This window comes from Rhincodon typus, chromosome 2, assembly GCF_021869965.1.
Source record: "Rhincodon typus isolate 14 chromosome 2, sRhiTyp1.1, whole genome shotgun sequence".
Classification (NCBI taxonomy): domain Eukaryota; kingdom Metazoa; phylum Chordata; class Chondrichthyes; order Orectolobiformes; family Rhincodontidae; genus Rhincodon; species Rhincodon typus.
In genome coordinates this window covers 9,101,339-9,115,107 of record NC_063333.1, presented here as the reverse complement: position 1 = coordinate 9,115,107, position 13,769 = coordinate 9,101,339, and the positions used below count along the sequence as shown (strand labels likewise).

The following is a 13,769-nucleotide window of genomic DNA, read 5'->3' as shown; positions in this document are numbered from 1 at the left end:
CTGCTCCTATGATGCTGCTTGGCCTGCTGTGTTCATCCAGCTCTGCACCTTGTTGTCTCGGATTCTCCAGCATCTGCAGTTCCTACTATCTATGATTCAATAAGGAGAAACTTCTTCAGCCAGAGAGTGGTGAATCTATGGAATTCACTGCCACAGAAGGCTGTGGAGGCCAGGTCATTGAGTATATTTAAGACTGAGATAGATAGGTTCTTGATTGTCAAAGGGATCAAGGATTATGGGGAGAAAGTGGAAGAATAGGGTTGAGAAACTTATCAGCCATGATTGAATGACAGAGCAGACTCAATGGGCTGAATGGCCTAATTTCTGCTCCTATGTCTTACGGTCTTATTCTGGAAATACTTGAACAATGATTGATGCATCTTACTTAAGTATTGAAACCAAAGGAGTATGGTGGGGGTAGGGGCAAGAAGTAGAAAGTGGTCTAGGAAGGGAGAAGGTGTTGGAAAAGTTGCTGGGCGCAAAATGCAGACTACAGCCCCAGATCCTGATCAGAAAGTGAGGTTTGTGCTGCAAGTATGCAGACTATGAGGATTTGGTGAGAAAAGTTTGGGCATGTCTGTGTTCATTCAATTGCTTAGATCTCATATGCCAAGAAATGGGCAAGGCATGAAGGGGATTCTGGTGAGCAGGTAGACTATAACAATGTCATGCATCCCCCAATCCTGATTATGGAAGTGTCTCCAGAATGGGAAGTCTGTCGGAGAGTTAAATCAGAAGGAAAAGCAGTCTCTTACCTGGACCTTCTGGATTTGTGGTAGCTACGGCTCCGACTCCTGCTCCTACTGTCGTAGCTATCATATGAATCAGACCTGGAATCCAGACAGAGAAAGAATCACAGCTATTACCTAGTGCATTGTAAGTGTGAGGAGACACTACTTTACACAGGTAATAAAGGAAATTCAGATGACACTATCAACCATGACATAGGAGCTTCAGCCAGTAATGCATTCTTACTACCAGCTTCACTTAAAGTAGGCAGTTTAATGGAGCAATCTCTGCTGCAGAGACTGCAACAGTACATTCAGTTACAGCCACAGTAACTTTGAGGTTTATTTCGTTGCAAGTCACAAAAACACACACTTGCAACCTTTAAACAAGTACTCTAAACTCACCCAGCAGCTCACGAAAGATAAGAAATTCTGGAACCACGAAATGTTGAATGCCTCACACGACACTGTCCCGGACTGTGTCTTACTTACACGTGGTGGGTGGGTCACTGCTTTATGGCAAAACCTATTTGTGGGATTATAATATTAATGTGTCTATTCTCACTGCATACTGATGTACAAAGGGAATGAAGATTTAAGTGGCTGTTAGTAGAAGAAAGCCAATTTAATAGAGGATGAAGAAAAACGACTGGAAAATGTCTATGAGTGCTAAACACTCAAACATCATAGTGTCTCTCAGGGCTATGTGCCTCACACTGTACTGGCAGATCTTTGATAATGCTGCCTTTCTACCACCAAATGGAAGCAGAGAACTAAGACTTGGCAACAACACGCCCATCTCCTCAGGGCAGAGCATGTGCTGAATGCTGGCTGTCAGAACTCTGCAGGGCTCCAGCATGTTGTATCCCTGTGTTCACTACCATCAGATATCAAATGCCTCTGCCAGTTAATTAACTGCCAGTTACTCAGAGTGAGGGTGGGGTTTTAAGAACCCTCTAACAAATGCACTTCCTCATTAACTCTGTTGCTTAACATTTGGCCTTTTATTGCATTAGAACCCTCTCTTGCAAACTGATACAGACAATGATGTTCTAATCTCTTCTTGAACTGAACACAGCCTTGTACTTCTGGCAAAAATGTTCCCAAAATTTATTCTTAGTGAGGACACTGGAGTATCCACTGAGATAGGAACTGTTGAAGCTTAGGGAGGTGATGGACTAGTGGCATTATCACTACACTATTAATCCAGAAACCCAGGTAATGTTCTGGGGAGATGGTAAGGACTGCCGATGCTGGAGTCTGAGATAACACAGTGTGGAGCTGGAGGAATACAGTGGGCCAGGCAGCGTCAGAGGAGCAGGAAAGCTGAAGTTTCAGGTCGGGACCCTTCTTCAGAAATCTGAAGAAGGGTCCCAACCCGAAACGTCAGCTTTCCTGCTCCTCTGATGCTGCCTGGCCTGCTGTGTTCCTCTAGTTCCATCTAATGTTATGGGGAGCTGGATTTGAAACCTGCCACAGCAGATGGTGGAATGTGAGTTCAACAAAAGTATGAATTAAGTGTCTAATGATGACCATTGTTGACTGTCAGGAAAAACGCATCACTAATGTCCTTTTGGGAAGGAAACCGTTGTCCTTATCTGGTTTACATGTGACTTCAGATTCACAACAACATTTGTGACTATCACTTGGAGATGAGTAATAAACGTTGGCCTAGCCACTGATGCCCATATCCCGTGAACTAATAAAAAATTGCCTTGAACATTAAATTTCATTATTTAAACTGGATGAATGCAGAAGCTCCCTTCCCAAGTAAACAGAACAAAAAAAAAAGCTTCTCCTGCACAGCACAGGCTCAAAAACAAAACCAAGCGCATATAACAAAAATGTGCTCTCTGCAGTCTCTTATACTGAATACATACCGAGACCTCCGGTGACGTCTAGATGACAGGCTCCGAGATCGACTTCGACTATAGGTTCTACTGTTTGAAGAAAACAAGATAGATAAATAAACTATCATGCATGAAACAAACAACCACAAAACCTGCTTCAGATCCTGACCCAAATTAATACAGCACTTCACAATCAAATCGTTACAGAGAGAGATCTCTCGCCATGAAGTAAATGCAGAGGAAAAGAGAACAGCCAAGGTGACCTTCTCTCACACAGCTGGCAACCAGGGATGTATAAAGAACAACCCGGGGTGAGCTGTTAACAATACTCTATAAATCACAGGTGCTAGCCAACGGCTGCCCCAGTGCACTGCTTAAAGCTCCACTCAACGTTTGCAAGGCCAGGCTCAGAATCGGGCATCCTTTTGTAGGAATTGCAAGCTCCAGCTTCATCATCTGAATTATGGTACAGGGCCTACAAGTTATCACTACCTTACTGTTAGGGGTATCTACAGGGGAAATATTAATGTTCATGCAGAGTGTTTTATGGTTGGCGTAAGTTTACGGTTGACAGATATCCCAAGGAGGAATGCTACTTTGCCTTTTCTGTAGCCTATTCATGGAGATAAATATTTAACCGTGTTTTAACACTATATTCAGCTCTACCTGCCCAATTCTGTCCTGATTCCTTCCTAAAGACAAAATATTGCTAGGGCACAACTTCACTGATTCCAAAGTGGTGAGGTGACAAGTTCTTTGGATATAGAGTCCATCACACTTGCATGTGATCCTGCCTGCAACTCAAGTCCATTGGTGCATTCTCAAGAAAGTGATCATGGAGCAGGAAGCAGGATTGGCTCAGGGACAGACAGGCAGACAATAGCATCCTTAGCATAGCCCTGTCTAAAAATACCACCTGACTCAGAACATAAACCAGGATTGAACCCGGAACTTGCCTGGCCTTATGGCTGAGGGCTACATGCCATGACGCATTGAGTCACCACAAAACAAACCTGACTGACCATCCTGGTTTTTTTACTCAGGTCAGATCGTGGAGCAAGGATCTGGGCTTCTGGCCAGAGCACTTGCTCTGTCAAGTATTGGTGGTGAAAGTGATTGTCTAAGGCCTGCATTCATGATTGTGAAGACTGTACACATTGAGGGTGGATGGAGTGAAATACAGGAGGGGGAGAATGATAAGAATAGATATTTGATAGAGGTTATTTATGTTACAAATAAGTGAGATTTATTGCACCCAGAAACAGTAGAATGCAAGTCAATGTCAAAACACAGCAAAGATTTAGAAAAGTTAAATAGTTATCATTGTTACTGCTCTCCTTTAAAAAAAATGATGTATTTAATCAGTGCAATTCTATAAGAGCCTGCCACTGGTTTTTAAATTCTGTCATTAAATTAGTGCGCTGTCAGCAAGTGTGAGACTCAGCTAGCAGCTTGACAAAGTCACAGAACCATAGAATCTTTACAGTACAGAGAGAGGCCATTTGGCCCATTGAGTCTGCACTCTCCCTTTGAAGAGCATCCCACACAGATCCAGCCCCCTACACTGTCCCCATAACCAGGTGGCTAACACACCTAACCTGCACATCTTTGGACAGTGAGAGGAAACCGAAGCACCCAGTAGAAACCTACGCAGACACGGGGCGGACATGCAAACTATACAGAGTTACCCAAGGCAGGAACAGAACCCAGGTCCCTGGTGCTGTGAGGTAGCAATGCTAACCACTAAGCCACTGTGCCATCCCTAATGTTAATTCACTCACTCAGCATAAACCAATACAGACACAATTCCACTAAAACGAAGCATTAAACACTGATGGATACTTCATTCTGCAAAACACATCCCATCTGGCCCCTAGCCTGATTGCCTTCCTCTACAATAGCATATGAGATAATATGCCTTAATGTAACATGGACAGTTTCATTCAGTGTCTGTTTCCATGGTATTTTTATGGTGTTTGAAATGATGGGCACTGCTGCTGAGCGCTGAAAGCTTGCTCTGCCCTACTTCTATAGCCTGTATCACCAAATCCAATCAAACTGAGATCCCCACAAAACCCATTTGCACCAAGACCTCCCAGGAAACCTACGTGCAGCAAGGCCCATCAGACCACAGAACAGGAGCAGAAGTAGGCCATTTAGCCCATCAGGTCTGCTCTGCCATTCAATAAGATCAAGGCTGATGTGATAATCGTCACCTCAACTTTCCTGCTTTTCCCCATAACTCTTGATTCCCTTAGATTTTTTATTCATTTGTGGGATGTGGGCATCATTGGCTGGGACAGCATTTATTGCCTGTACGTGGTTGCTTTGAGAAGGTGGTGGTGAGCTGCCTTCTTGAGCTGCTGCAGCCCATTAAAAAGTGGTGGAAGGTGTTATCAACAGCGCTATCAAGCAGCACCTGCTCAGCAATAACCTGCTCAGTGACGCCCAGTTTGGGTTCTGCCAGGGCCACTCAGCTCCTGATCTCATTACAGCCTTAGTTCAAACAAGGACAAAAGAGCTGAATTCCAGAGGTGAGGTGAGAGTGTCAGTCCTTGATATCAAGGCTGCATTCGACTGAATGTGGCATCAAGGAGCCCTAGCAAAACTGGAATCAATGGGAATTGGGGCAAACTCTCCTCTAGTTGGAGTTATACCTAGCTCATAGGAAGATGGCCATGGTTGGTGGAGGTCAGTCATCTCAGCTCCAAGACATCTCTGCAGGAATTCCTCAGGGTAGAGTCCTAGGCCCAACCATCTTCTGCTGCTTCATCAATGACCTTCCCTCCATCATAAGGTCAGAAGTGGGATTGTTCGCCGATAATTGTACAATGTTCAGTACCATTCGCGACTCCTCAGATACTGAAACAGTCCATGTTCAAATGCAACATGATCTGGATGATATCCAGACTTGGGCTGACAAGTGGCAAGTAACATTCACGCCACACAAATGCCAGGCTATGACCATCACCAGTAAGAGTCAATCTAACACTGCCCCTTGACATTCAAAGGTGCTGCCATCGCCGAATCCCTCACTATGAATATCCTTGGGATTCACCAGAAACTCAACTAGACTCAACACACAAGCATAATGGCTACAAGAGCAGGTTAGAGGCTAGAAATACTGCGTTGATTAATTCATCCCCTGACTCCCCGAAGCCTTCCACCACCTACAAGGCACAAGTCAGGAGTGTGATGGAATGCTCCGCACATGCTGGATGAGTGCAGCTCCAACAACACTCAAGAGGCTTGACACTATCCAGGACAAAACAGCCCACTTGACTGGCACCACATCGCAAAGATCCACGCCCTCCACCACTGACACTAAGAGGCAGCAATGTCTATCATCTACAAAGACAGAAGTCACACGACGCTGTTATAGCCCAACAGGCTTATTTAAAACCACAAGCTTTTGGAGTGTAGCCCCTTTGTCAGGTGAAGTGTGAGAGAAGAGCACACAGACACAGAATTTACAGGCAGAGAGATCAAAAGATCATACAACTGGTTTGAGTGGAGTGTCAAATAATAAGCCTCTGCTGGTGACCAAGAGTGTTAGACAGTGTGAGTAAAGTGTCAACAGCAGAATAACCAGCGAAAGGATGACCTATAATCTGATAAAATGAGGCAGAGAGATAATTGCAAAAACTTAAAAATAAGGTGGTGGTGACAAACTAAACAATTGGAATAACATGATAGGTATAAGAGTCGCACGCCAAATATCTAAACAAAGCCATAAGTAATCCAAAGTTGTACAAACTAATTAAGATAGAGAGATCACAACAATTTATCAAGATGATGCTGTCAAAACTGGACAGTAAGGAAGGTTTTACAGATACAGAACAGTGTGGTGGGGTCACATGTAGTGCAACATGAACCTGGTCCTGGACTTCCCACGTAGACGCGACAGTAAGAAGGCAAAACAACGCCTCTTCTTCCTCAGGCAGTCAGGAAACTCAGCACGTCCATAAGGACCCTCACCAACTTTTACAGATGCACCACTGAAAGCATACTGTCCGGGTGCATAACGGTCTGGTATGGCAACTGCTCTGCCCAGGACCGTAAGAGACTACAGAAGGTGGTGCACACAGCCCAGACCATCAAGGAAGTCAACCTTCCAGAAGGGTCTAGGCCCGAAACGTCAGCCTTTCTGCTCCTATGATGCTGCTTGGCCTGCTGTGTTCATCCAGCCCTGCGCCTTGTTGTCTCTTCCATCCATGGACTCCATTTACACGGCTTGCTGCTGTGGAAAGGTGGCCAACATCATCAAAGACGCATCACACCCTGGTAATGACCTCCTACAGCCTCTTCCGTCAGACACAAGGTACAGAAGCTTGAACATACGCACCAGCAGGTTCAGGAACAGCTTCTTCCTGGCTGTTATCAGACTGATGAATGGACTCTCTAGTCTCAAATAATGCTGATCTAGCTGACGTTGATCTTTCCTAGCGCATGCCTTGTGCAATGTAACCTGCATGCCACAAAACATCGTGAAGCTGGAGGAACAGCAGGTCAGGCAGCATCAGAGGAGTAAGAGAGTTGATGTTTCTGGCCTAAACCCTTCATCAGGACTAGTCTTGCTAAAACATGTATGCCTCCAAGTCTTTTTTGATCTGTACATCCTTTGCTTACTGTGATTTGCCTGTACCACTCGTAAATAGAGCTTTTCACTGTATTTCAGTACACGTGACAATAAATCAATCAAGATAATGATTGAGGCTGTCTTCATGGGTATGGAACTTGGCTGTCAGTTTCTGTTTGGCGATTCGGTGTTGTTGTGTATCTCGCTTACCCGAATATCTGCGGCTGAATGTCCTTGACCGCTGAAATGTTCCCTGACAGTGAGGGAACATTCCTATCTGGCCAAATGTTGACTCTCTCATACTCTATAGGCAAGGATGCCCCGAGACATGGCTTATTGGTGAGATGATGCAGATGCTATGACAACGGATGAATGGACACTGCGCAACAATAGCCATATAGGGACGTTCCCTCCCAGTCGGGGAACATTTGAGCGGTCAAGGGCATTCGGCCTCCAATCTTTGGGTAAGCGTCCTCCAAGGCAGATTTCGAGATACAGAGCAATGCAGAATTGTCGAGCAGAAACTGATAGCCAAGTTCTGTACCCATGAAGAAGGCCTGAACCATGATCTTGGGTTCATGTTACACTACATGTGACCCCATCACACTTCTGTATTTGTAAAACCTTCCTTGCTGTCCTGTTTTGACAGCATCGCCTTGATAAATTGTTCTGATCTCTCTATCTTAATTAGTTTGTACAGTTTTGGATTATTTATTACTTTGGTTAGACCCTCAACATGCGACTCTTATACCTGCCATGTTATTCCAGTCATTTAGTTTGTCTCCAGCACCACCTTATTTTTAATTTTTTGTGATTATCGCTCGGCTCATGTAATCAGATTATAGGTCATCTCTTCGCTTGTTATTCAGCTGTTGACACTTTACTCACACTGTTTAACACTCTTGGTCACCAGCAGAGACTTATTATTCAACACTCCACTCACACCAGTTTTTTGATCTTTTGATCTCTCAGTGTATAAATTCTGAGCCTGTGTGCTCTTCTCACACACTTGACCTGCTGAAAGGGCTGTGCTCCGAAAGTCTGTGATTTCAAACAAACCTGCCAGACTATAACCTGGTGTTGTGTGACTTCTGATTTAGTCCACCCCAGTCCAACACCAGCACCTCCACATCACTACTATCTACAAGATGGACTGCAGAAATTCACCAAAGATCCTCAGACAGTACCTTCCAAACCCACGACCACTTCCATCTAGAAGGACAAGGGCAACAGATACATGGGAACGCCACCACTTTCAAGACCCCCTCCAAGCCACTCACCATCACAACTTGGAAATATAATGCCATTTCTTCACTGTTGTTGGGGAAAAATCCTGGAATTCCCTCCCTAATGGCAATGTGGTTCAACTATTCCTTTCATCCATTAAAAATCTATCTCAGCATTGAATATGCTTAATGATCCAGCCTTCAAAACGCTCTGTGGGAAAGGATTTCACAGCTTCACTCCCTCAGGGAAGAAATTCCTCCTCATCTCTGTTTTAAATGAGCGACCCCTTATTCTGAGGCTGTGCCCTCTGGTCCTTGTCTCTTCCAGAAAGGGATACAACCTGAGAAAGGAACAAGTTGATGACCTTCCACAGGCTAGCCTGCCAGGAGCTGGATAGTGGGTCAGGAGATACCCTAATAGTTTGGTAACTTTTAGTTAAGTTTGGTAACTTTAGGTTTCTATCTGGGCCATGAGGACCGTGAATGCTTGTCCTCACTTCATGAGGAAGCCTCGGTGCTCTCCAGGCAGAAATCACAATTTCCTAATTGCAGTCAGAATACCTGAATTGCTTGTACCAAAATCCATTGATACGTGATTGCAGCCTTGTTCCACCAAATTATCATCCCTATTGGAAGGTAGTGCATCTGCCTATAAACTAGGAAACCTATGTGTAATCCCTGTCTCCCCACATTTGCCTCTTTCTCCCTCATGGCCAGCTAGAATTGGAATCCAAATGTCTAAACTGCACAGAATAAGACAGAATTGCTTGAATTGAGGCAATATTTTAAAATATAATTTTTCAGGAAACTGTGATCATTGCTGTTAGTGATGGAAGGAGAAAAATCCAGCCATTGCTGTGAAACAGATTAAGTACACATAGTAGATATCTACATTGTCTGTGGTGGCACACTCATCTCTGAGTCTGAACTATGGGTACAAGAATCATTCCTGAAACCTGAATACAAAATTTACACTGATACTCCAATTCAGTACTGAGGGCATACTGCACCATTGGGATGTTAAACTAAATCCTCATTGGCTCTCTCAAGTATTTCTAAGTGTTCCCATGACCCTGTTTTAATAATAAGCTGGAGAGGTCTCCCTGGTGTCCTGGCCAATATTTATCCCTTAACCAACATCACATTAAAAAAAAGGACTCTCTGGTCATTGCTGCATTGCAGCTGGTGAAACTTTACTATGAGCAAATTGGCTGCTATACTTCTAACACTGAAACAGTGACTAGACCTCAAAAGTAATGAGCTGTAAAGTGCTGTGGGACACTGAGATTGTGAAATGTGCTGCACTGCCGCATGTGTTCAACCCTTTACTGAATGGATCAAAACTGCTGCACAAGCCAGAAGTTTCTGAATGGACAGGGAATTTTCTGCACTAAATGAAGACCACTTCTAATTAACGATTGAAGAAGCAGTTTTGATGCCAATAATAAAATCTTTATATAGAGAACAGAAGATCGTTTTATAGAACTAAGGCAAAATACAGACATAAATATATCTGAAGTACCGTATTGCAATAATCAAATATACAGGAGAAAATCAAAGCATGAACTATTTACTGACTGATAGCATAGAGGGGTTTATATCTGCATGCCACATATATTCAAGATGGTACTCAGTGAGTACAATGTGAAACTGCACAATGTAGACAAATGCTTAGAGGTTGTAGGCAGCACCTCATTTTTATTTTGGTGATGAAAGCTTATTAAAAGCATCTCTCAATTTTCTGAAGATAGGAAAGCTACAACCAATTTTACATATTGATGCAACTTTCCTCTCTGTCCCAAAAGTGACTGTTCGTGATGAGGATCCAATATAAGTGCAAATAATTTCTAGTACAAACCCTTAACTGAACAAACAGTATTATTAAACGACTTGGTGAAGTCAGCTCCAAAGGGACAATTGCGAACCATGTCTATGCTTTGCATTTGATGGCAGCTTTTTTAAAATAATGAAAGTAATGAATAAATAGCAGTCAGCAATCCAGGAGGGAAATGTGTGCACAGCACTTTATGAATATCTAAATAACAATGAACTAAGATGATAACTAATACACCAGACGCCTGCTTAACATCATGGTTATAAAAAGAATACTATAAAATTTAACAACCTTTTGATTTCTGGGCTATATTAAGTGAGCTGATCTCAACCTTGGCAGCAAATGGCAATTACTACATGTGATCTCAACATTCTTGGATGTAGGGAAGGGGGAATGGGCCAAAGTCAACCAAAGACTTCTGCTATCAGGACATATGCTGGAAAGCAGACTTTGGCAAAAAGCAGGAACGGTTGAGTGGCCCTCTGAGATCAAATGTGGTTTTAATAATCATTCTCAAAACTTGCACATGAAATTGAAGTGTATAAAAGAACAAGTGGCACCTCTGGAACTGCACCCCATTCCAGACTTTGCATGTCAGGAAGAGAAGGGAAAACACTCAAAATAAAAATTCATGTCTTTTATCAAAAACTATAGTTTGTGTATAGGTCACTGCCAAATCTGGACTGGTGAGGGGGAAGATGGGACAGGAGTTACATCTGGATACTTAATTTCAAATGTCACACACAACTTATAAAATGAAGGCAAACATTTTATGAACCCCCAGACATGGATGTGTTTAGCCACAGAGTGCTGTGTATTACTTCACGTATTTCAGCTGTTAAAGTGGTGCTTAAATGCCATTATTAAATGAAACCGTTACCCTGATAAAAACACCAGTGAGTGGTGGAGAAAAGTAAAGGAGCTTCTTTTAATAAACTTAAGTTAGCAAAAATGAATGGTGATTTGTCAGTGACTTTGCAGGGAGGGGTCAGATTGTTGAAATGATCAGACAATTGGCCTCACAATTTAACTCTTATAGCCCAGATATCAACCCGCTCTCCATATCTCAAAGTCCAATATATCCATGCTGTAGGCTGACATACAGAAATGAATGTAGATGGGGTAGAACTAGGGCAATATATTGTTTTTGTTCCTGATTTACAGCATCCACAGTTCTTTTGGTTTTTATTTAGTATTCAACTCACTGCCACATCTCTTCCAGGCATGCCCAGCTTAAAGAAGTTCTGCTCCTCTCTCCGACGGGATTTCCGTTCGAATCTCTCTTCTTGCCCACTGACTTTAACTTCACTGTCACTCCTGGTGTTTGACCAGGTATTTGCTAAAACTCGTTTCCACAGCCATATCACATTCCTCAGTGGCTGCCTCCGGCTCAGACTCACCCCACGTGGATTCCAACTGAAGTGTCATCCCTCATGTTTTGAATCCTCCCAGGATCACAGATACCTCCATGATGTTCAACGTTCCATGGACAGCTGCTCTCGCCGCATCCTGAGATCAACACTCAGTGCCATGCGCCGTCACAGGCACACTCTCAACCTTTCTCTCCAACAGCATCGCAACATACTGGCTCAGGGCTGCACCACTCCGCAGTTTCACTTCATCCTCCGGCTCATTCGTCGTGCTAACAAGAAACTTTTTCTTTTCCTTTCAGGCATCAAGGCCCACAATATGCAACGATGCAACAATTCAAAAATACCCATGTCCCTCTGGAACCTTCCTCTCCTCACCTTCCCTCTGACTCTATCCCCTCCCCCAACCCCCCCACCTCCTGTCAGGTATTCACCATCCCTCCTAACCTTTCGCTCTCCGATGCTGAATGTTCCGTACTCAGCAAAGGCCTTAGTTTTATCTCTCTCCGTCCCCACCTTAACGAATTTCAGGCACGACATGACGCCGAACTCTTCTTCCACTGTCTTCGCCTCCGTGCTCATTTCTTTGGACAAGAGTCCACTCCCCGTTCCACAGACCCCTTTGCCCAACTCCAACACTCTCCCTCCACCTGGACCCCTCCCTCCGGCCTTTTACCTGCACTCGATCTTTTCATTTGAGATCTGTCGACGTGACATTAGTTGCTTCAATTTCTCTGCCCCTCTCAACAAATCCAACTTATCTCCCTCCGAACTGATTGCACTCCATGCACGCAGTTCTGAGGAAGGGTCACCGGACCCGAAACGTTAACTCTGTTTTCTCCTTCACAGATGCTGCCAGACCTGCTGAGCTTTTCCAGCAACTTTGTTTTTGAGCCTAATTGGGACCCTACTTCTTCATTATGCTGAACCAGTGTACTCCTGACCAGGGGGTATCTGAAAGTAATGTCACAGGCTCAATCAGATTATATCACCCGAACTCAAACTGGTTGAAGCATTGATGTGGATCAGGGTTGTTCTATAACCTCAACTCCTTTTACCCATCAGAGTTCCATATACCCAATAGCCTTATCTACCAAAAATTCACCACTCTCAATCTTGAAAACTTTAATTGTCCCAGCATCCAAGACCTTTTGGGAGAAAGATTCTATATTTTTACTACCCTTTGCATATGGAAAAAGTACATTCTAACATTCCTCCTAAATTGCCCTGGCTCTAACAGCCTTTCCATCCTCGATTCCTCTACCAGAGGTCAATCTGTTCCAATTAATCCTTTTGACATTTTGAACACTTCATTCAGGTAATGCAACAATCTTTGATACCTGAAGGAATAGAAGCCAAATTTATGTATCCTCTAAGCCTTGGTGTCGTTCTGATGAATCTGCATCCAGTTGCAGGGCTCTGGATGGTAGGGTCTAACTCGGTTCTCCATAGCCAGAACAAAAAATTTCCGCCCTGGCCTTTGTAATCCAAGGTCATCCTGTCTGAGCTAGAGACAGGACTTTTAACAGCTTGCTAGCTCCGTTGTAGATTTAGAATGATTCCTTCAAGATTTACACTCAAAACGTAGGCATTTAAAATACTACTTTCAAATCACCATTAATTTCTGTCAAGTGCACGACTGTATTTATGACATTGTGTAAATTAAAACTCAATGAGGTTACCTGTGACTTCTGTAGCTTCTATAGGAGCTGCTGTTACTTGAGTGACCTCTGCTGTGTCTACGTCGACTTCGACTTCTGCTGTAACTGCGTGACCTGAAATTAATCACAGTGTAGCATGAATGGCTTTCAAATAAGAAAAAAACATTTCCTACCACGTTGGGGTTTATAACTTTCCCATCAGGGTTGTATATCTGGGGAGGTGATGACACAATGGTAATGTTAGCCATCTAGTATTCAAGAGACATAGGCTAATACTCTAGGTTCGACGTCCCACCACAACTGACTATGAAATTTGAATTCAATTTAAAAAAAAGGATAGCTCATTGGCAATCATGAAAACATTGTCAGTTGTTGTGAAAATCCACCCGGTTCACCACTGTCCTTCATAGCATGAAACTTGCTATCCTCATCTGGTCTGGCTTAATTAACACAGTGCGGAGCCGGAGAACTACAGCCGCCCTCGCAGCTTCACACGAGCAGGCAAGCTGCTGTTCCGGCTC

General features: G+C 43.6%; 1 protein-coding gene across 5 annotated transcripts in view; it reads right to left on the bottom strand.

Moving 5' to 3' along the window:
• nktr (natural killer cell triggering receptor) overlaps nucleotides 1–13,769 on the bottom strand; it is a 76,934-nt gene that overhangs the window by 6,599 nt on the left and 56,566 nt on the right. For 3 of the 5 annotated variants that reach the window (XM_048613126.1, XM_048613144.1, XM_048613116.1), the window contains 3 exons: nucleotides 13,270–13,362; nucleotides 2,609–2,668; nucleotides 756–830 (listed from right to left, as the gene is read on the bottom strand). In XM_048613126.1, coding sequence (XP_048469083.1) covers nucleotides 756–830; nucleotides 2,609–2,668; nucleotides 13,270–13,362 — 228 coding nt within the window. The remainder of the gene's footprint in view (nucleotides 1–755; nucleotides 831–2,608; nucleotides 2,669–13,269; nucleotides 13,363–13,769) is intronic. The other 2 variants (XM_048613112.1, XM_048613135.1) reach the window with 1 other exon arrangement.